The sequence below is a fragment of the Juglans microcarpa x Juglans regia genome, chromosome 4S (assembly GCF_004785595.1).
Source record: "Juglans microcarpa x Juglans regia isolate MS1-56 chromosome 4S, Jm3101_v1.0, whole genome shotgun sequence".
NCBI classification, from domain to species: Eukaryota; Viridiplantae; Streptophyta; class Magnoliopsida; order Fagales; family Juglandaceae; genus Juglans; species Juglans microcarpa x Juglans regia.
Genome location: NC_054601.1, coordinates 27,054,024 through 27,078,607, shown reverse-complemented (window position 1 = coordinate 27,078,607; position 24,584 = coordinate 27,054,024). Strand labels below are relative to the sequence as shown.

The 24,584-nt window shown below is 34.0% G+C and overlaps 2 protein-coding genes across 3 annotated transcripts; one reads left to right on the top strand and one right to left on the bottom strand.

Annotated features, from left to right (window-relative positions):
• Positions 1–86: 86 nt before the first annotated feature.
• Positions 87–1,083, top strand: LOC121263502 (rubredoxin-like). Its single transcript, XM_041166425.1, has one exon. The coding sequence runs from the start codon at positions 278–280 to the stop codon at positions 863–865; it is 588 nt and encodes a 195-aa protein (XP_041022359.1). The 5' UTR covers positions 87–277; the 3' UTR covers positions 866–1,083.
• A 1,761-nt stretch (positions 1,084–2,844) lies between these two features.
• LOC121262526 (5'-3' exoribonuclease 4-like) lies at positions 2,845–20,189 on the bottom strand. 2 transcript variants are annotated; one of them, XM_041165032.1, is made up of 22 exons: positions 19,796–20,189; positions 17,614–17,716; positions 17,458–17,534; positions 17,186–17,377; positions 16,894–17,013; positions 16,754–16,816; positions 16,513–16,659; positions 16,248–16,412; positions 15,866–15,943; positions 12,382–12,468; positions 10,997–11,077; positions 9,713–9,808; positions 8,410–8,480; positions 7,579–7,707; positions 7,360–7,436; positions 7,243–7,283; positions 7,072–7,146; positions 5,533–5,684; positions 5,317–5,421; positions 5,161–5,236; positions 4,583–4,665; positions 2,845–4,218 (listed from the first exon to the last, which is right to left on the bottom strand). In XM_041165032.1, exons 1-22 carry the CDS (start codon positions 19,985–19,987, stop codon positions 3,450–3,452), a joined length of 2,979 nt encoding a protein of 992 aa, XP_041020966.1. In that variant the 5' UTR covers positions 19,988–20,189; the 3' UTR covers positions 2,845–3,449. The 2 variants fall into 2 exon arrangements, with proteins under 2 accessions (XP_041020966.1, XP_041020967.1); XM_041165033.1 differs by lacking the exon at positions 10,997–11,077.
• Between the last annotated feature and the right edge of the window lie 4,395 nt (positions 20,190–24,584).

Here is a 24,584-nt window from a genome sequence, read left to right as displayed (position 1 = left end):
TAATTTTCACAATGCATTTAAGTTTTCTTTTTATATTAAAAAAATAAGCAAATAAAATAAAATAAAATAAAAATCTTGTAAAATCTGAGACACTTCTTCCACCTTATCCAACCCAGTCCCACTCAAAATCAGCATATACCATTTCATGGATCTCTTTGATCAGGGTTCCACCCAGAACCAGGAATCAACAACGAAACAATCTTCTTAACCCAAAACTCCCCCATAAGCTTCCTGCAGAAATAAGACGAGAAAGACATCACATACAAACTCATCATTCATGGCTTGTGCAACAACAAGACCCACCTTTTCTTTCCACCTCTCAACCTCTTTCCCTCAATCCACACCTCCAAAACCCAAACCCCATTTCCCCGCCATCTCTCCTGTTTTCCCCAAACTCTCACTTCTGCACAAGCCCCACATACTTGGTAACCTTCACTCCATTGATATCTCCAAAGAAGACACTCCCACCTCCAGCCAACAACCCTCTTCAAACCCTGAAGAACCACAGGAGACTCAAGAGAATTTCGACAAGCGCCGACTAGAAGAGAAGTTTGCAGTGTTAAACACTGGTATCTACGAGTGTAGGTCTTGTGGCCACAAGTATGATGAAGCCGTGGGAGACCCTTCATATCCGGTACCGCCAGGTTTGCAATTTGATAAGCTGCCTGTGGATTGGAGGTGCCCAACTTGTGGGGCGGCCAAGAGTTTCTTTGAGAGTAAGAGTGTGGAGATTGCTGGTTTTGCGCAGAACCAGCAGTTTGGGCTTGGAGGGAATGCTCTGACTTCTGGGCAGAAGGCTATTCTTATATATGGGAGCTTGCTGCTTTTCTTTGTCTTGTTCTTGTCTGGGTACTGGCTGCAATAGTTTGGAATTGGGGAGGGAAAGAAATGAGGGAAATAGGTAAAGAGTTTTTATAGCTCTGTGTCTTTTCTTCTTTTTCTTTTCTTTCCTTTTTTCCTTTTTTCTTTTTCCTTTAAAAAGTTATATTGGTGGTGTTGTGTTTCTGTTTATTTTCTGCTCAGGCGAAATGTTATAATTCAGGCTAATTGAATAACTTCAAATGATATATTTAGTTTTATGAATTTCTCTGTCCAAATGAATTGTGGGCGTAGTATTTGAAGAACTGTAATGCAATTAGCTGAAAAGTATGCTAGATTTCCTTTGTGGAAATTCGTGACAAACTAATGCAAGGTGCTTGTTTTTTATTGAGTAATTGAAAACGAGAAGTTGGACCTTGGTATCTTGTGAGTATAACTAGTGGAAGGCTTTTTATTATAATGTTCATGGTTAGGAGTACAGTCCTGCTTTTGATGTGTTCAAGTCAATCGCATTAACCTTCAATAGCACTCTTATCACTTTGGCACCACATTCTAAAGTTAAAGCAACTTCTCCAAAGTTCTCATCTGTGACAAATGATCAAATCAGGATAAAGAATGATTGCCCCTTGGTCCTATTTCTTGTTCTTTGTTCTTAGTTTCTTCCTGGCAATATGTCTGCTTTTACTATAACTACATTTCCTATGTTGGGGGTCTTGTTCCCTATTCTAATTACCTGTTCTAAAATCTAATACTTATCCACATTAGCACCGCATTGTGCTCTTATCTCTTGAGGTTCACTGATCAAAATAGCACATTGTCAATTGGCAATCAAAATTGATCATGTTTGCTCCACTGGTAAGCTGAGTTACAAGTAAATCCAACTAAAATTATTTTGGAGCAAGTGAGGAGTTGCTGTAAGGTTTTCCCAGCTGAAGCCAATGAATTTATGTTGCTTAACGCATGGTATCATAGAAGTCTAAAGTTGGATTGGGTTCAGAATTTCAAATCAATCTGTTTCATGTGACTAACTCTCTTATCATTTCTGGCGAGTCAATAGGCCAAGTGGCATCCACTCTTTCTTTAGATTCTCTACTAGAGGTTTATCACCTTCCTTCGATGCTCTTTAATGGAAAGTCACAAGAGTCACGAGGCAATACGCCTATTATTATCCAACCTATTAAAGCGCCACTGTGGCATTCTCTTTGGGCAGAACAAATTGGAAAATTATAGCTTGAGGGTGGTTTGCCTATACAGGCTTAGGAGCAAGATCTTTCCTCGACCACCCAATATGCCACGTGCGATCTGCTGAAAGCAAATGTTATATGTCCGATGACTATAACAGTCTCTCAAGACTGATTTAATAGTCCTGTCAAAATGTTTGGAATCAGTTTCGCCATAACCATTGGAAAGCTGCTACCCTCGATGCCTGATTTATATGCTAAAGCCTCAGCTATAGCTTTCCCTTCCATTTGAATTCCATTATCAGCCTGCTTTTCATTCTATAAGAAACCACCATTAGCATTAGATTTAAGAGCCAAGATCTGGCCGTTTACCAACTTTGCAAAGTAAGCTGACCTGCGAATTCAATCTTGTTTGCAAAGTAATATGCAAAATTAAACTACCATGATTTATTATAATACGTCGAAAAAGTATAGATATTTGTAGATAATAAATCCAAATGGATGGCACTAGAAAAAAACAAAACCTAGGAGTCCAAACTGCTTATCTCTGAGCATCCGAGCAATAACATCGAGTAATCCATAACATAACTGTTGGCAGCCGTAGCAGCTTACAACCTAACGCTTGACATCAAGCTCAAGCCCGAGCGCACAGACCATTCTTTCAAATAAAATACGAAATGGGAGTCGAGCCTTACAAGGCAAGGATTAATTTGCATCATACCATGACACGTGCTATCAATAAAGAAACTAATTCGCACTATTTGCAAAGGTCATCTTGCGTTAGCCAGTTTTCCCCTTCATGTGACTAACTTTAAAATCCCAGGAATCACATGTAACTGAAAGATGGCAGAATGAAATTTCATAGCATATATCAATGAATACATCATTTATCCAGAATTACATTGATTACATCTTCCAATACACAAAAACACAAATCCGTCCGTCTCTCTGTCGATTGTAATGTACAATTCCGTGCTTTGGCTGTTTACAACCTTACAAAAAGTGGGAACAGATAATACCAAGATAGAATGACAGACTAGTGCTTCCTATGCTATATCAACTACGATCAACAAGTTCACTTCAAACTTCTCTAACAACCCAGCAATAATCTAATCCCTAATGTAGCTCTAATAAGCATGCCAATTGATAAAAGCCAGTATCTAGGAAAATGTTTCAAGCATTTGTTCCAAGATTTCTGTTGCATGTACTCAAGTTTTATATTCAGCTCACGTGCCAACATGCACCATTCATTGGGTGGAACTTACCAAGGGAATGATGTACATTGCTGTACATGTTTCCATGTACTGTCAAATTGGAGATGAAACTTGTCTGTAATCCCAACAACCGGCTGAAACCTTTTTCTGATAGGATAGAAAGAATGAAAAGCACAATACTGCCATGGGGATACCTCAAACTGAAAACAGGCAAGATCAACCCAAACCACAACCATCATTGCTGATGTCCAGAACCTGGCATTGTCTGGAAATCGTTTCCAGAATATGACCTATCCTGGAGATAATCTTCATAACCTGACATATCCTGGAGACTGTCTCCAGCATCTGGCATATCCTGGGGACTGCGAGTTTTAATCTGATAAACTTTCTTCGCCTGCTTCTCATATGTTCCCCAAGATGCATTTTCTTGTTGTCTAGTGTATATTTCACCATTTACAGCTGGTGTCTTGTTAATCCACTTTGTGGGTGGTGTTGGAGGAGCCCCCGTGTTCTGCATAAACTGGTTGGGTAGATTTGTTGTGTGTCCTAAATTTGGCATCCTCGGTAATATCATTGCAGTTGGTCTAGGTGACATCACTGTAGGTGGTCTGCTTCTCACACTTTCTTCTATTATCAAAGCAGATACCCCAGCCCTCAGATTGCGGGACTGTTCTTGATATTGTGATCTATCTTGTGTCCTAAAATTCTGTCTTTCACCTTGCACACCATTTGATAGGTGCAACCTAGGCCTACCCATCATCCCTTGGAAATTATTGGGGTGTCCTTGGTAATAATTTGGGTCTTCAGTAAAACCCCTTTGGTACCCAGAGGGTCCAACCGGCCTCATTCTGTTGACCATATGGTTGCCTGAAAAGTTCTGATATGATGATTGCTCCCAAGATCCAGGGGATGAACCATTACTTTTGCTGTTAAGCGTGTTCTTTACAAGGCGATGTGCTGCTTCTCCCAGTAATGGACCCGCTATTGCTCCAGGGACTTGTGGCCTGTAAAACCAAGCATTAGATTCAAAAACCAAAAGCTCTTTTAAGGTTTCAAATGCAAGCTGAACAAATTCTTATTATAAAGAATAAGTTATGGGCTTCGAATAGAACTCCAACTTTGGGTTATCAAAGATTTGTGGCAGCAAGGCTTGAAAGAGAAAAGGGGACCTGCAGATAGATCACTTGGATTTCCAGAAAAGGTCTAATATAAATCGATGCAATAGAGCCAGTTTTTTTCTTATTTCTTATTTTCACTTAAAGGAGGCAATATATTTTATTCCAGCATTTACTCCAACCTAGCCTCAGAGGGACACAATAACAGAAAAATATAGACAGTCTTACTATGCTTCAGGAAATGCATTCTCACCTTTCTCTGCCTTGATGCCGCCGAAAACCATTTTCTTCATGCCATAACACAGGGATTGGTTTAATATCTAAGGGTGTTAAAACCTGCAGATTTAATAAACATCATGATATAAAAAATGCAGACAAATTATACGAAGCATAAATTTCAAAAACATGTGATCATCCCAGCAACTGACACAACACAACCATTCCTGCAACCATGCTGAGAACATATAAGGAGGAAGCATGATCACCCTTACCTTCAATCAAACAAAGGAATCCACAAGGACAATAGCTACATGTCCGTCAACTTTTTTCTACACTAAATTCATTATAAAAACATGATGGACATGTATTTGAATAGGCTATTGTACTTGTTGATTCCTTCACATGAGAATGACATCTTTAAAATTATTGGTCAGGATTGAATCTCCAGGTTATGTACATGCAAAGGATTTAATTTCTTATGAACAATTATGGTTCATTTTTTCGCATGTACTGAAAGAAAGAAAGACCATCCAAAAGATTGAAGACGGGACTCTTGGTCCTTCCCAGAAATGATAAACAAAAAACTTCAATAGCAAGAGTCCATGCACATACCTTTTTTGGCATGACCACGTCCTTTGGAAGCTCTGTCATGTGTCTATGGTTTCGAGGATGAAGAAATGTTACATTTCTGCAACCCAAAAAGGTGCAACGTGAGAGAAATTATGAAGCTTCAACATCTCAGACTACTATAGTAAGAGGAGAACTTACATGACTCGGTTATTATCAAGGTCTTGCAATCCATTTACAGGGGAAGGGACCACATTTTTTATATTATTTCTCTCACATAACCAAAGGTAACCATTCATTCCACCACTACAAAAGGTCAACAACAGATACATGTAGTTAAGGCAGTGACTTTGTATCATGGCAAAATGATCATAATTCATGAAACTAGATAACTAACTTATAATGAGATTAACCAACCTGGCATTTTCATCAATTGGCCAAACAAATTTCTCATGCGGGTGTAACCGAAAGCATACTCTATAATACTGGATAATTTGTGAAGCCAAACGATGAGCGGGATGTACATAAAGCAAATCATGCATTACACTGTTCCGAACCTTCTCTTCCTCCTGCATATACCAGTTGAGATTCAAATATAAAAAATAATACGATGAATTTGTCAAGGTTTGTGCTTCTGGTAATGGCACCCTAATGATATCATAAATTATTGTTATCCACCTTGCATGAAACTACAATCTGTGCAGAGGAAGGGACTATAAAATGACAGTTCATTTGAAGTTAAAAACCATTGAAAACATTTCAGAACTTCTTATGAATAGGATCCATATGGTCCTATATTTCAGTTTAGAAAAGCAGCAGCATCACAAGTAGTTCAAAAGTAATATCAATTTATCATTAGCACGTATATCATGAATCAAATGAACAAAATGAAAAAGGATGGAAATAATTTGTCCTTGTATGGCTTAGTTAAATTGATTAGACAAGCAAATAATACAACAGAGCAATCCCAATAAATACAACTGCATGAAATAATAAAAATTCTCAAGAACTTCCGCAGAAGTAAAAAAACCTATAATACATTCCTCCATATTTCATATTTTCAGAAAAGAAAGCAAGAATGAGAGAAAGATTAACAATAGCAAGAAAATTAACCAACCAGGAGATAAACAAAGTATCTGCCCAAAATTTGTAGAGTTAAACAGAACGCTGTCCTTTATTTTTTTTCAAGGCATGTCTAGATGCACTCTAGGCTGTGTTCAAAACAGCAGAAGTCTTTGATGGAACAAATTCCTCTTCCCCCACACCAAAATCAGAATCAGATCTGAACAGATTAATTTGTTTCGAGGAATGCACAAGTCTAATTTTCAAAGAAACCAAAAGGACTGAAATTTTAAAGCTCATACCTCAGTCCATTAATTTTTTTCTTTTTTTGCCAGTACAAAAAATTGAGAGCATTTTCTTCTCTGTCCATACAAATCAAATGAAATAATATGTTTTCCCATTATAAAACCTTATGCTTCATACAACATTCTAAAGGAAAGTGGATCTCAAGAAAACTGATCCAAGGGGAACTGAAAGGAAAAATAAAATTGGTTTTGCATTGTCCCTTGGTTTACAAGAGAAATTAGTGGAAAGTCTCAACCTTCCTATGATGCATTATCTTGTTAAAAGTACAGGATGAAACTCGTATGAGTGTCGGTTGCAGGAAAATAATAAAGCAGTGGGATTCACAACTCCTTCGAATCAAACATAACCTTAATTGTACAATTTCTAACAATTTGCATCCAGTAGAACTACACTGGATAGAGCCCAAAACATGAGCTTTTGTAAATGATTTATTTACTTTGTCATCAAAAAATGATTTATTTACTTGCATATTAGGGGGGAAAGAAAAGTTTTTCATCAACAATATTCACTAAACTTGTTTAGAAAGAAACAAACCAAGTATATATAAATCTTTTTAAAAATAGATATAAGCAATCCCTTATTACAGACCGATAAGGTGACTTCAAGCTTCTTTGTTGCAGCAACCAACTTCTTCTCATCAATGAATGGCAACTTGACAACACCCTGTTTTCCACAAAGTACACTCAACATAACTTCGATCACTTTGCAAATAAGGATAGAAAAAAAACTATCAAATTATAATAACAGACAAGAAGCTACCTGCCATGCAAAGCGCTTGCCATTCATGTCAACCTCAAATTCTGTCCACAAAGAAGCAGATTAATATTGAAAAAGCTACAAATTTTACCAATTGAACTTCATAACAATCAATCTTACCAGAAGGATAGAATTCAAGTATTGGTGATGATGGGTCAGTCATCAACTTTCTGTATTTTTCCGGCAAAGCACTTGAACTGTAACATAAAACTAAGAAGTTTATCAACCATAGACAACAAAGAGAAAATCAACCAGATAGATATTCCATCTTTAATGAACTCAAATGTCAATATAACTCAATAAATTTATTTAAAATAAAAAAGAAAGAAAAACAAAAACCTTGCTGCTGGCAGGGTTCCCATGAGCTGATCAAAAGGTTTAAATGGCTCCCCCGAGAAAAAAGTTATTTCCAAATCAATAAGATCTTTGAGATCAGATGCAAAAGGAGCATAATGGTAAGGATAAAACCTGAAAAGAGGTAGTACATGTATGGAAGTTATGAGAAAGAACCACAATGAGGAGAGTATCACATACAAGTTATAACTTGCATACCATTATATGCAAGTTGCAATGGCATGAAGAGGATAACATCCTATGTCTTTCAGAGAGGAGGGAGTGTGTGTGTGTGTGTGTGAGAGAGAGAGAGAGAGTCTTTAGATGGTGAATTCAACATAGCTGAAAACCAACATGATTTAATCGTTCGGAAAATCATACCTACACACTCTGGGCCAAAACCTTCATTAAAAAAAATAAAAAAAAAAAAATAATAATAATAATAATAATAATAAAATAAAAAATCCTATAGAGTGCATAAATTATCTCAATTTTTAGTTTTTAAAAATGAACCAATGGCAAAGTCTTTCTAGTCAATTTTCTCCTATTCCTGCCAACAACAGCAGCTTGCTTTAACTACAAACCTCATGACTGTTATATAGCTTTTAAGAATGTATCAATCTATCTTTGTTTATCCTAATTAAATTTATTTAACAATAACGAGTGGAAGGAAGCCTAAACTTCCACTATGAATTGCAAATTAGTTGTGGCTCAAATGGCACCTCCTCTCCATTATAATAGGGTGAAGTGTAAGGTTGGAAATTCAAAACTCATTATGTGCATATATAACTTTTCAATCAAAAAACAAAAATAAAAGAAGAGAAAAACTGTAATGACCATTGCCAGGAGCAAACGCCTTGGTAGTAATACCGGCAGACCCAACATAAACCTTCCACATACTTCAAAACCTGAAAAGAAAGCGGTAAGCCAAGGTGACCAGAAAATGATAAAGGCACCATTCATAGTATATATGCTAAATAACTAAACATACTATGAAAAACAATTACCCAGGATTAACATAGAAACACAATTTGGGCCAGACTTTTCTATCAAAACCATCAGTATATCGATTACAATTAACAAAGGTTAAGTTAGAAATCTAAATGAAAAAGCTGAACTCGATTTGCATCAATGTGCACATTGCAATTGAATGACTTCCTTCAGCATCCAAATGGAGCTGCCAATAAGAGTTTGGTGTCTCTGCACCCCATACCTTTTTCTTTCCTATTTTTCTTCTTCCTATTATCATAAATTGTAATGATTTACCAATCAAAAAATAAATTGCAATGATCTCCATGGCCTTTAATTCTAACATTGATTAATCCTTCTAGAGTACAAGCTCGTATATGACTTGTACTCTAGAAATTTGGGATCGCATTCACCACCTTCCTAGGGGTACTAAAATAAGTCATGGCCCACGCTTTCATCATGGTCAGATGGTACCAACGATTTTCTTCTTTGGAGTGTCCTTTACTGACGTTCTCGTCAAGGCTGTGTCATGCAATGCTCCAGTATCAAATGGCTAGCCTTACTGGGTAGCTCTGATACCCTTTATTTATAAGTAGGTAGCTATGATACTATATGTAACATGTAACGACTTGGAGAAAGAGCTTTACCTATCAAAAAAAAAAAAAAAAAGGAGAAAGTGCTACTCACATATGTGCTATAACCCAAAAAGACTAGTCAATTTAACTTCCCTACGCTAATTTTTTTTATCAGTAAGCAAGTTTATTGACAGAAATAAGCATAGCCCAAGTATACGGGACATGCAAATGTAACACCTAGTCATGATTGTCTAGTGATACAAGAGGGTCATGGAGATTCAAACCATTGAAATCTATTACAATTGAACAATGGAATAAAGTGTTAAAGAAGAAGGTTCTAAGCTTTTCCATTTACCGCTCACAATCTTCAAAGCTTCTTGCATTTCCCCTAGAACACTAATGAAACCCAGTTTCACCTAGTAAGTAGCCAATGTAGGACTTAACATCCTTGACTACCTTTAGAAGCTAACCCCCCTCTGTGTGGGTTATACATATTCGGTGACCCAACCATGGGTATTGATTTAGACAGATAACTTATATTCACCCCCAAAGATAATTGATTGTAATGGCTAATCGTAAGTGTGCCTAAAACTTACCAAGTCTTTTTTAACTCTGTCAATTTCCTCCAGGTCTGATACATTAAATTTCTCGGCATAATACCTTTCTTTGTATCCTGGCTCCCCCAGCTTGACCTGATGAAAGAGCAAATTAAAATTAAAACACTGGAAAAATTGCTCAGAATAATACCATTCTCAATCACTGGATTCTAGGTTGTTCTTGGCTATTTTCTTTTGAAGGCTTACGGTCAAAGTGGAATCCAGTTGATACAAATGTCTAATGTGAAAGACTTGTAAAAAAAACAATTGTCTAAAGGAGAAACAGCAATAAATCCAACTTGAAGCATAGCAATGGCACAAAACAAACTTGTTCTATATGGACACCAAAACAACATTAAAAGGAACTGTACAAGTTGAAAGATTGAAATAAATTGCTAGTGAAGAAAGGGAATCGGCATTTTCCTATCATTTAAAGTTAAATTGGAACCACAGCAGACAGAGCATCAAAATGTTTAAATGAACCCCATCATCCAAGATGATGAGCAGCACAAAGATTTTCCACATAACTGACATGGTAAAGAGAGAAAATAAAACAAATAGGCTTCAGATTTTGGGGATATGTTTCAATCAAAAAAGATTTTGGGGATATGCTTGTAAATGATGAATGAGAGGATAAATCATATTGATATTTTTCAATTATATTCATCCTTTCAGCCAAAAGATCAAATCCCTAGTTACTTATTATTGACAACATCAACGACAACTCACATAAGCTTGTGGAATGATAGAGATTTCTAATGTTCAGTTTCAAATCCATATATGAACGATTCTCCTCTTTATTCTATTTATTTCAAATAATAATCAAAGAAAAGTTTAGTTTAAATACATATAAGTAAAGCTACTTTACTTTGAATTTTTAAAATATTACTGAATGACACCAAGAATTTAAAATTGATGTGGAAAATTATAGATGTGCAACATCAACTTTATAATTTTATCCAATAGACAAGGCTCCTTATGCTCCAGGGACTTTCAATCAGTTTTCTTAACTGTCCTTGCTTTATGACAACAAACTTCTTCCTCGTTTGAATTAGACAAAATTCTACCCACATCAATTTCCCTTTTCAGGGAGCCTTCTATTACTGGGGACAAAAACCTACGTCGAACTTCCATAGCTGACAGACATAAGGATGCACCTAATAATTGTTTGAACTTAATTGGTACAAAGCCTCAGCAAGTTAATATGCCAAAAAACTCAAGAGTCCACCAGTTTCCCGATACACATTAACACAAAAGGTCTGTTATGCATGTTAGATCGCAGACCTTGTCTACCACTGGTGCCTGTAGCTGTTCAGAAGACTCCCTTCTCGATCTAAGTCTCATCTCTTCATTATTCTCATAAGACTGCAAAAAATCACAAACATTAATTCTCAGCCAATTCTTATTATTCCACTTCTTGAAAACGAGAACTTATTGAAGAAACCTGTTGGTTAAGAAGCACAAAACTAGTCTAATTCCATATTGGCAAAAAGTAATTTACATGTTTATACACATTGCAAAAGAATCCAAAATCTGTGAAAAAATATGTGAGGCCAATCATCCGTGGCTTAATAAGAGGTGATGGTTTAAACAATAACTGACTGGTTGCCAAAAACTTCCATGGCCCACTTAGCCAAGATTCCATAAATTATTTTAGAAATCCTCCTTTGGATCATCTCATGATGGTAAGTTGAATAGGTGATTGACCGAACAAGTCCTAAAATATTGCAGATGCATCCATCTATACAAGATCATGACCATTCAACTAAATTTATGTGGCTGAGATTTCATAACACAAGTATATACAAATGAAAATTTGATGGTACATATCCTATATGGCTTAGATCTTTGGTCATCAACGTTATTCCACAGCTACAGAACTACTGGGAATAAGTTACATGAACACCCCTTCACCTCTAGTTAGAGTGACTCCCTTCGTGTCAGCCATTCAATGGGGTACTCCCAGAATCTAACTCAGGACCCATCACACCTGAAGGGAGAATAATACCACCAGACCAAATGCAAAATGCAGCAAGAGTTGATTAAATTACTTCCAATTATATGCTCTACACACCTTTAAAACAAGTGTTATATAAGTTCTAAAAAGCCTTCCTTTTTTCATTGGGCCATATAACACATGCATTGCAAAGAAAAGTATTTGCAGATTAACACAACACCATGCGTCAAACAATCACCAAGCACTCAAAATGCTATTTGTTACAACCTTCAAAACTTTGGACAAGTAAGACAGTTCAAGCATGCAAGAAAAGATAGTGGCTGAACAAATAAATAATAGTCAACATCCAGAGAAAAGGAATAAATAGCTTAAACACCATAAAATCATATACCTATCAAAACATCATATGATTATATAGAAGCATTAAAAGTATGGTACTCTTGCTGAACCATATAAAAGAATCTGTAAATGTAGACGTTACTGAGGATAAAAATCATGCCAAAATCCTTTTTTTATGAGTAACAAAATTTCATTAAAAGGTGCAAGAGGCTCAATCCAAGTACACGGGATGTAAACAAGAGGAGCAACCTAGCCAGAAATAGGAAAAGATATATAAATCACGCTTAAAAAACCACTACTATCGTGACCATCCAATGGGTGGGGAAACAAAAGCGATGATCATATGAGTAGAAACATGGAGAAAGCAAAATACCTGCTGAATTCGAGCCCGCTTCTGAAAGATTTGATCTTCATAAACAGCAACACACTGGATAAAATGTTCTACTTTATCTAGAAAAACCTGGAGATATAAAATGATAGACAGGTAGTATGTCAGCCAAAAACGGCATGGCTGCCGACCTGACACCAACTCTTAATTAAAAGAAATTTGCAAAATTCCAACAACAAAAGAATGGCAACATGAATGCATGAAACCTGTAGCAAATCATAAGTCATGAAAACAAGGAACAACAAAATATTTTACCTATAAAAAGAAACAAAAATCAATGAAGACAACTACTATGACAATGTTGATGATAAATACCATTCAAAAGCACAAGAAGAAAGAAGTTTCTTGTAGAATAATCATAAAGGCCAAATTTTCAACAGTCCAATGAATAAATATAGTGGAATATATCAGAATGGGCCAGGTCAACCACATATAAAGCTGGCCAATGGTAGTCCATAACATTAAAGTTGCAGGCCAACCCTAGCACAAGCAGAAATGGGGCTTTGAAAATAATATTAAAGTATGGCCCCAACCACTTTTTCAGTGGCCCAAACCCAGTCCACTCTGTTGCTGAACTATTCGACTAAAACCTACACCACAAAAATTTTTATTTGCTTTTACCTTATCTATTCGCATAGAAAGTTCACGACCGAAAAAGGAAAAAGAATCCTTTTGAGAGAAGACGGCCCACACTGTGAGAGAAAGGATTGCACAGAAAATCGAAGTTGTAATCTAGAGTGAGCCCAAGCCCAATTTTAATGAAGCAAGGCCATTATAAATAAAAATTGTGAAAAAATGGCATGTTACGAATAAAAGATCTCCATCAAACATAAGAGCACCAAGAATCTATTAATGTTGCTATCTGAAATTGCTCCAAACCATCTATTTCTAATTGATATACCCTATAATATTTGGATCTCAATTCTCATTGCTCACATGCCTCCAAAAATTAAGAACCTTACGAATCAGAACAGAAAACCATATGCAGGACTACTTTAAAAAAACAAACATAAGCAGGACAGCCATTGCACAAGCTTCTTTCTAAGCATCGTTAACATGATGGGATATGCCTGCGTAGCCATCCACAAACGTTAGAAAAAAACAACATCTATCTAATGTATTTAAGGGATCTTCGTTTTTTTTTTAAGTAAGAATGCTTTATTAAAAAACACAACAGCTTGTATAGACTTCGATGTATTAATTCTACATGATTTTCTTGTATCCTTTTCTCCTTCTAGATAGGTGTCTCTGGTATACTTCTTTTGTACTTGGGGATTGATTAAAAAAAAAAAAAGTTTTAAGGTCCTCCAACATCCTTCCATGGTCCTCATAGTTTTTTGTCATTTATTTCCTTCCAAATGCACCAAATGAGGGAAGTAGCAACCATCTTCCATACCTCTCTAGGAATAAAATAGATCATAACTCTTCCAGGCATGATCCAAAACAATCCAACCCGACTGAAGAAGTCCTCCCTCCACATTGCACTTGTAGTCTCACGATGAGGTAGAAGATGATCAACAGAATTCCAAGTCCTTGTACACATACGGCACCAATTGATTACAACAATGTGTCTCTTACTTAAATCATCCACGGTGAGAATCTTCTCTAGAGAGGCCATCCAAGCAAAGATCGTGGCTCTAAAGGAACCTTTGTTATCCAAATATTCTTCCAAGGAAATGGGCTACTATCACAATAATAAGGAAACTATAAAGGGGACAAACATTGAACATTCCTCATTTAGACAAGGCCGAAAGAAACTTGTCTTCAACTCCTCTTTTCAATCTAAGGAATATAACATATTAAAAAATCCACTAATAGCATCCACCTCCAAATCTCGAGCTACTCTGAAGAAGCTTCTATTCCACTGAGGAGAATCACTGTAAATCCCCAAATTAATTGCTATTGAAGTATCCTCGGTACTAGCAACACTGCACATATCCGGGAAAACTTCCGTTAGGGCCCTATCACCACATTGTAAATCGTACCAGAGTCTTATCGGAATTTAGAATCCACTACTAGTAATGCCAAAGCCACTTCCCCAGCAATGCACAGTTAAACTAGACTGCATTTTGAACCCCCAACCCACACTCAAAAATCAGAGAACATATCTTGGCTCAACAAACCAAGTGATACTTTACCTCTTCCCTTAGACCCCCAAAGGAAGTCTCGCTGGAGCTTCTCAATGCAATTAACCACACGAGAAGGGAGTGGAAAAAAGGACATGAAATACATAGGCAAGTTCGAAAGTGTGCTTTTTAATCAACAATCCTATCACATTTGGGCAAATACATCTGCTTCCAACCGGCCACCTGAAAAGCAACCTTCTCTATAAATTCATCCCAAATTGCCTTTGCCTTGAAAGCGACTCCTAAAAGGAGGCCAAGATACTTCAGCAAGGAAGACGCCTTGCACAAACTCTCCATATTGTCAGCATGACCCATTGGGACTAGTTTTGATTTAGCCAAATTAATATTCCATGTAAAAATTGCCTCAGAATACAGGAATAAAGCTTGCAAACAGTGAAGGTGATTCAGGTTAGCCTCAACACCAAAGTTTTTTTAAGCAAGTCTATTGATAGAAAGCCTCAACACCAAAGTATCATCGGCATACAGAAGATGAGCATTTCCAAGCCCCACAAGAAAACCTGAAGAAAACCCCCTTCAACAAACACCAATAACATCTTACTATGACAATGGATCTCTTTCTCACCAGCCACAAGAGTTGCTACTGAAACCAGAGGGAATGCCATTCGCTAACACCGAGAAGCACACCGTAGAAATACAATGCGCAATCCAAGATTGTCATTATTCCCCCAAAAGCATTTGAGTTCTATACAATGTAGAAATACACTGTCTCAGTAAGTATAAAAGGAATTCCAGATTGACATGATCGTAGTCCTTCTCAATGTCCACTTTGCATAATCTATAAGATCCACAGCCTTTAGCTTTTTCAGTATAAGGGCAATGAAGGTAGCATTGAGGCATTTTTTTAAATTGATACCTGGCATGAAGATTGTGAAACACTCGCATAATATCTTCTCTAATCACGTACCGGCATACTTGAAATAAGGCCATAGAGAAACCATCTGGGCCAGGGGCCTTTAACTTTTCAAAGATTTTTCATCGGATGATTAGGCTTTAGAGAAAATGAATAAATCTTCCATTGCATGATCTGGCTTTATTAAATGTACTCGAGGCTTGCATTTGGTGGGATTTTGGATTGCTACCAAGTAAAAAGGTCAAACCTTAATGTTTTAACTTTTAAACTCATCTGTCTTTTTTAAAATAAACAAATTTTTCATTTAATAGCCACTGAAGCTATTTTGATTTGTAAAAACCCCATTCAGTAGTCACCATATAAAAGCATAAAGATGTTCTCACGCACAGCACACATACCCCAAAAAAGCATGAAAGAATCATTTGGAACAGTGAACAACAGACAAATAGATCATTTAAAAAAGAGAAATTACCTCACCCGCATCAGTAAGATAACCACCCATAGCAGAAAACTCAGTTCTATAAACATGCATCAGTAAATTTATAGCCCCTGAAGTGTAAGAAAAAATAATATTAATTTGGTCTAAAAGAAGTGGAAAAAAAAAAAAAACATAATAAAACCATAATGGGTTTTTCTAAAGTCAGTCAAAATTTTTGAAGATGATTAAAGAATGGGCATTTCTTGATCAAGTTTCTTGAACTGTGGATATTATTTACTTATCAAAAAAAAAGTTTCTTGAACTGTGGATGAAAAATATTTATTGCTTTAGTATTTAAGAAGAAAAAATGTGAGAACTTTAGCACATCTTTAACTTGCAACAAATTAACACATCAAACTGACTCGCACCAATGTACCTCCCTGATCTCCAATGTCGGCATATGTGGAAGAAAGTCATTGCCAACAAAAAAGCACAGAAATACAAAATCATCCAAAATTCGTTCAAAGTTAATCTGAAATGGAGGGTTGGGAATGTCCAAATCATATTGCAGATATTCTCGTAACACCCATAGGTTGAGGAACTGCCAACACAATGAAAGGCTTTAGATATAAAAAGACAACCAAAATATGAAAATCTTTAATATTTGCAGAAATTTGAAGGCAAGCTTACGATTCTCCAACCTGATATTTCATCTTGTGAATTGGGGCATCGTCTACTGCATTCTGATTTATAGCTTTAGTGCCTGGCCTACCACGACATTCAGCAGCCAGATGACCAACTTGACCACAAAGAAAACATTTTTCCTGATGCCCGGGCAGTGTAACCACCTGCAAACTCAGATATATTACATCAACCACTACCAATAACCTCCAATAACCTAATTAATGTCATCAAGAGAGTTCTGAGACATGAGCAACAGACCTCTCTCAATATTGAAAAATGAACCTCATGTGTAGCTAATGATAGCATAATCAGATCAGCATCCTGATAAAAGAACCAAAAATAGTGTCAAAATTAGAAAAGACGAAAAAACAAAGCAGGAAGGTCTAAAAAGTACTCACCAGACCATATAGACAATGGCGGGTGTTTGGATTGAAACCAGGAAGGTCACGCTGGAATCGAATGTATGACATGATTTTGTGTTCACCCTCACCCGGTACATTTGAATCAGAAAGAATAACCTTCAAACAATTACCAATGCAGCCCCATAAATAAATTTAGAGAGACAAAGTATCCTGAAAACCAAAAGTATTTTGAAGAACAAGATACAAAAGGGATAACTCCACAGACAGGTAATGGTCCAATCTTGAACGATAGGGAGACAAGGAACCATGTAGGATAAATCAATCACACCTTTGTATACTGCCAACCACGGTTGTGGTTCAACCTAGATTGTATATAGTACTGAAGTGCTACCGAAAGCACTGCCATAAACTGAGTTCCGGGAGTAATAACATTTGAATCAGAAGTTTCAGGCTTTTCTTTGGGGATCAAACTTCTCCCCTCAGCCTCAAATTCTTTCCTCAACCTTTCCTCTTCAGCTTCCTAGCATTTCAGATTTAAAAACAATAAATTCGCATACATGATTATTAGAAGCCATTTCAATAGCATGAGAAATATCTTACTGCCTCGGATGCATCTTTTGCAGCTCTGAAACGCCGAGAACGTTGTTGATTCATCTTAGCTCTTGGAGCAACCCCATCTACATCAGTCAGAGTTACCAAATCTGTTTCTAGTTTGATGAAAATAAACATGGATAAGGTATCGTTTATATGGCTCACCAATTGCCAAATAAAGAAGCTTCCTTGGGCGAACTAATGAGAAGAGATGGTCGATATAACCAAATATTGATTTGAATACATCATCATAGGTAGTAGGTGGAGGCTGCATGAACAGATTATAAATATGTTAACCAACTATCATTTTGAACTGACTTGTTAGTGAGTTGAGGTTGTCTTGCTCGTTTGGACACATGGAGTATCTCAGAATTCTATGAATAGTAATGAAATAATCTATGAGAAGTAGTGAAATGGTTTGAGTTAAAATATTTTATTAGGTTTTGGAAAAAGAGAGAAAAAAAAGTTGAATAAAAATATTATAAGTTTAAAATTTTGTTTGAATATAATTTTTTAATATTATTTTTGTTTTGAAGTTTAAAAAATTTGTACTGATTTTTTTGTTTTGTTTTGAAGTTTGTAAAAGTTGTAATGCTTATATAATAATTAGATGAAAAAGTTGAAGATTAGAAATTGAAAAGTATTTTGTGTTTTAGCGATGTTTGGGAAGAAAATTGTGAGAAGTTTTGAGAATTTCTCATCTCATCTCATTTACCAAACATACTAAATTTTGATGAAAGAAATTTCAAGATTCCATAATAACCAACATTTTATCAATTAAGAATTGCATGTAATTTGTAACAAACTGAAAAGAAGATGTCAAAACATATTTACAAACTGAAAAGAAGATAGCATGCATAATAAGATAATTATATGGTATAATTTGATTTGGACGAAATTTTTTTTAAAAAAACTTCAATTTTACACACCAATCTTACTATCTCGTTACTCGATAAAAGAATAACGGCTCGTCAAGATGTTGAGATAAAATGAAAAATTTTCTTGACTCATCCCAACATCCAAATATCACTAAAAAATAAACACTTTTCAATTTCAAATTTTTAACTTTTTCATCAAATCACTATCAAATTATTACAGTTTTCCCAAACTTTCAAATCAAATACAAAAAATAATTCAACTTTTTCAAATCACAAAATAAAAATTATATTAAAAAATTATATTGTAACAATATTTTAACTTTATAATATTTTTATTCAAAACTTTTTCTCTCATTTCTCAAAATCCCATAAAGCATCTTAACTTAAATTATTTTACTATTATTCACAAGTCATTTCACTATTATTCACAATTTTGTCATCTCTTCTCAGCTCAACATCTAAATGAGTCAATTTTTAAGGATGTAAAGAATTAATAACACTAAGAACATCATCAATGACATGTTTGGCCAAAATTACTACATTTTTGGCCAAAATCACAACAATTCTTATAATAACCAAAACAAAATTTACTCTTAAAAAATTATATGCAATCAAATTTTTAACTCTGCCATCCACTTTATAAAATCCAATACAAAACATATTTAAAAAATGTATTCATATTTTCTCTCTTCTTTCACAAAATCCAACAAACAACGTATTTTTAAAAATGTTCTCAGAAGTTTTGAAACCAAACATGCTCTAAGAGTTCTAGAAACAGGAACAACGCTATACACATCTCTTCTGAACATCTACCTGCGTCTAAATATTTGTCTGCATGCACAACAACTTACAGCATATCATATTGATTTCGTTGTCACAAATTTAAACATTCAAATTAATTATAATAGCATTAAAAGTTTCGCGCCCGATCCAAGAAATTACCACTAGGGCTCAGTTGAGCGTTTATATAAACACGACCACATTTTAAGCTTTAGGTTCCACACTGAAAGCCAAATCTAAAAGGTCCATTTAATTCGAGGAAATCTCAGGAGTAGGGATTAAATTTTGCCATATCTCGAATAACGTGATTACAGAATCCTCGGCTTCTGTCACTCCAGTTCCTCCAAACATATACATACAGCTAAAATTTGTAAAATCATGTTGATTTCATCTTCTCATCTTCTTCTTTTTTCTTTCTTTTTTTGAATGAAAGATGTCTTGAAGTAGGCAACAAAGAAAACCAGAACAATAGAATTCCCATAGTGTGAAATTGAAGCTAAAAATCTCTCCTCTGAATTAAATTCAATTATATAAGTCAAAATTCGCTCAACGGATTTCGAACCGAGCTAAAAAACCCTCTACACTAAATTTTATATCTCATTCACTCTCTACCTTTCGCACTCTTAAGTATACTGAAAAGCAATGAAACTCGTCCAAGCAATTTGACTTGGAAATTTTGAAACGAATACCTTGCCCTCGGGGTGGAAGCAAGGGTGAATGATCCCATTCATGTCCAAGTACAAGTTATCGAACTCCATGCCATTGGGGTTAGGTGTCGACACGTCGACACCAGTCCCGTCGGCCGGTTCCTCCTCGGTCACGTCAACCATAGACTGAGGATACCGGTCAGCCAGCCACCGATAAAACGCGGGCACGCCCATGGATAATTATCAGGTTTGGATCAAGTTCGCCGATGACCCGAGCTTGGAGAGAGAGAACGTGGGAGAAGAGGCTGAGGCGGGGATTCAATTCTCAAGATCTGGTGTGAGTCGGTCAGAGGCACCAGTGTACGGCACTCTGGGAGGTGGCGATTCGGGGGTGTTTGGGTGGTATGGGACTTATGGCTTTGATTTGGTTTGGCTTGGAGGTTGGGATTACTTGAACTGGTTGGGGACGGAAATTGCAATAACGTGGATTAGCGTGAAAAAGACTAGGCTACGTTTAAATGTTGAACTGAGTTCAGTTAAATTGAGTTTTTTATAAATAGTAATAAGTTAAGTAGTAAAATTAGTTATGTGGAGCCTATCTAAACCGAGTTTAAAATGTATTTAAATGTTAAGATAAGTTTAATACTTTTTATGAAAATTTAAAAAAAATTATGAATCTCACGTATAAAAATATTTTAAGTTAAAAAATATTATGGATCTCACGTATAAGAAGGTTTTGAATTGTGATAAGTTTAATAATTTAAGAGTTGGGTGTTTGAATGTTAAACTCAACTTAAAATTAAATTAATCTCAACTGAATTCAGCTGAGTTTGAAAACTAAACGCAGCCAGCCGTTTGACAAAAGTTCGTGTCATATTATCATTATAATTTATAATTTAAAAAAAATTTTTTTTTTATTTCAATTGTCCCCTATTTTTGACATCTTATATATTTTAATTTATTTACTTAACAGTTAAAAAATTGACTATTAGTTTATATATTTTTTAAAACTGTATAAAATGATAAAAAAAAAATATATGAATAAAAAAACAAAAATAAAAACACAATTTTGAACTAGCGGTTAAAATGAGCGGTGTTATTCAAACGACAGAATAGCACTGCTCTATAATTTTTTTAAATTCTCATATAAAATATAATAAATAATTCAATTTTTTCAAATTTTAAAATAATAATATTATTAAAAAATAATATTTTAACAATATTTTATTTAACTTTCAACTTTCATCTCAACTCACTATCCAAACCATATCTGAAAGTAAAAGAGTTAGGCCAGGTTTGGTTACATAGTTTAAACTATCTTATCTCATCTCATATAATCATTACAATTTTCTCAAATTTTCATATAAAATATAATAAAAAATTCAACTTTTTCAAATTTCAAAACAAAAATCATATTAAAAAAATTATATTCTAACAATATTTTATTCAACTTTTAATTTTTATCTCATCTCATCTATGGAACCAAAAGGCTATACTTGCGTCAAACATTAATTATAAATATTTCAGTTAATTTTTTTTTATAAAATTAGATTTATAAATTAATATGGTTTAATGTGTTATCTTATATTATAATATAATTTTATTTAAAAGTCTTTATACTACACACATTTATGTAATATAATTAGATTTAAAAAATAAATCTTAAAATTTAAATATTACAAATCAAATTATGAGTAGTGCTATTTTAAATATCTTTGTAGCTGTAACACTATTCTACGTAAATAAGTAGAACTCATTATATTTATCAAAATGTTTAAAATATTAATTTTTAATGTAAATCAATCCGGTGAACCATTTAGTATACCGATGTACAAACTTGTAAATTGATTTATTTAAAATAAGAGTTTGAAAATATATTTAAATTTTATTTTTGATATTTTATAGGAAAAAAAAAACAAAATGAAAATAGACTAAAACAAAAGAGGAATAGGAGTCCCAATAATATTTTAAAATAAACATTATGATGCGTGATATTTAAAACAAGAAAAAAATAACCAAACTAGTTATGTTCTCACATTTTCTCCGGTAAATATAGTTCATCATTCCTTAAATCATTATTTATTCTATTATTATTTATTGATTATGCCTTACATGATGATAGATTATTTCCTTTTTTTTTTATTTGTTTACTAATTATTTGATATTACATTAAAAATTAATGAAATGAAAAAGACTAACCTAGTTTGTTTTCAAAAATATTTCATCTCATCTCATCTCTACAATTTTCTAAATTTTCAATACAAAATAAAATAAACAATTTAATATTTTTAAATTTTAAAATAAAAATAATATTAAAAAATATATTCTAATAAATTTTTATTCAATTTTTTAACTTTAATTTCATTTCATCTCATTTCTAAAAATAAACGAATTTTAAAAATTATCAAATAATCTTCTCATTACTTGAAAAGCGAAAAAGCTACGTAGACCGATGGGTCTACCGATGGACTGCACCGGTACATCACTCTTTTTTTTTTTTTTTTCTTTTTTTTCTTTTTTTGTTCGTTCTTTCTTTCTTAAACACGAAAATGCACTGAATTGGAATTTTTTTCTTAAACATTAAGAAATATACTTCTCAATATTTAAATAAAATTAAATTAAAAAAATGCATATATCGATACATTCTATCGGTAGATCATCGGTCTCCGCAAAAATTACGCTACTCAATAGGATATATATTAGCCAATGTTGTAGCAAACAAGTCATAATTATTAATAATCAGTCGAAAACAGGTTATGAGCATCATCGTGTTTCAACCTTATGACGAGGAGATTCCACAAACCATCTTCTTGGGACAAAAAGGTGTCATCAAATCTCATTGTACAATGAGGTATAAGATATCATAAGAGATTATAAAATACTTTAATTATAGTGAATTTGACCTCTAAACGACCTGTGGACGTAAACTATGTGTCAAACTACATAATTATGTATATCTCGTTCTCTATTTATATTTTTTATATTTTTTTTATTTATTAATATAGATGTATGTACGAGTATTGTATTGACGCCCCCAAACCATCATCATGGGCTTCTAACTGCATCGTCGAGGCTCGAAAGAGCTATCGTGAACTGGGAATGGCTCTTTCTTCTATTTCGGCCTGTTGTGTAATTTTATATTTAAAACTTGAATAACTGCATGCTTGTAAATCACAAGGCCAACATAAAGTCTAAGGAATGGAATCGATGTTGGAGGTCAATTTACTTAATGAAGTTAGTCAATTGAGTCTCATAACTCGGGATATCTTTTTAATTAGCATGTGGAGTTATGTATTCCTAATTGTGCTATTATTAAGAAAAAAAATTGGAGAGATGTACATTGGAATATTTTACCCTTTTTAGTCGTGTGAAGTGATATCCAAAGCATGTAATTATTCTTTAAGATTTGCACAGCGTGGCAACTTCATGGTTTAGGACCTGTTAGAGGTTGCGATAGGAGATTTAAAAAGTGACTAAATAATTTTAAAAGCCTTTTAATAAGAAAAATTAGATTATTTTGAGTGTTACATATTAAAGTATTTTCTAACCTCAAATAAGCTAAAAATACATTTGAGAAAAAACATCATTTTAATATTTTTTCTCTAACGTGTTTTTTCGAATAATGCAAAACGTAATTCGAATTTTAAAAAGACTGTCAAATGGATGAAAATTCTCATACAACTTTCAAATTTTTAAAAATATGATCATAATCTTTAAAAATTCAAATAATTATCATTTCTACCTAAAAAAATACTTTTTTAATTTATTTCCAAACTAACATAATGTGTTAGTGCTTTAAACATATGGTTACCAAATGGTAAATATTTTTTTAATTGTAGAACTTATTATTTAAGTATAAGCTATAAACTCTAAAACTATAAGTTATATTTCTTACAGTAATCTCAAACATGCACTTACTCTTTTGCTTGCATATGTGGGATTCCTATCAACAATCAAGTTGTAAATGATCTAAAACATTAGCATTGGATTCATTATTTTCATCTTTAAAATTTGATGAAAGTATATATTTTTCATAAATCCAAAATCTCTCTATCCATAACCCCACATTGGATTAGTTATTGGTCAAAATAATAATATAATTTTATTTTGTTAATAATAATATTTTTAATTTATTTTTTTCATATTTTACAATTACACTAACTATATGTTAATTAATAATTTAATTTGATACTTAAATTATTATTTTCTAACTTAAATATATTGTGGTTCAAAATTGGAAAACAATAATTTAAGTAAATAAAATAATGGTTATAAAGTATGAATAGTGAGTCTGCAAATTTGAAGATAAAGGGGAATGTAGTGTAACTAAAAGCTTGACATTTAAGCATATGGTGAATCCAATGACAGAATTTTAAAGTTAAAATCATCAAATTTTAAAGATTGGACTCGTTTGAATCCAATGCTAGTGCTCTAAGCCGTCAATTACTATGGAATATCTACACTCAAAAAGTTTGTCAAGTTTTGATCTCATTGCTTTTAGTCATTATGCAGTTACATGAGTTTGGTTATGATGATGTATTGGACAATGTGTTCATGAAAGCAATTATATGTTTTTTTTTTCACTCTCTTTATATGATTTTATTGCCTATCTTCTTTCCTTGTCCCTCAGACATCATGCTAATCTTGCAGATATCAAGTGAAGAAGCTATTGAAACGGCTAAGCATCTTGCACTGAAAGAAAGGTTTGCTGGTATATAGAAGCTCACATCTGCAAGAGTGATGTTTAATCAATGTCTTCTCCATTTCCTTTTTTACACAAATATATCACTACTCGACCTGTTCTTAAAGTTTGTGATTGCTAATTGCTTTT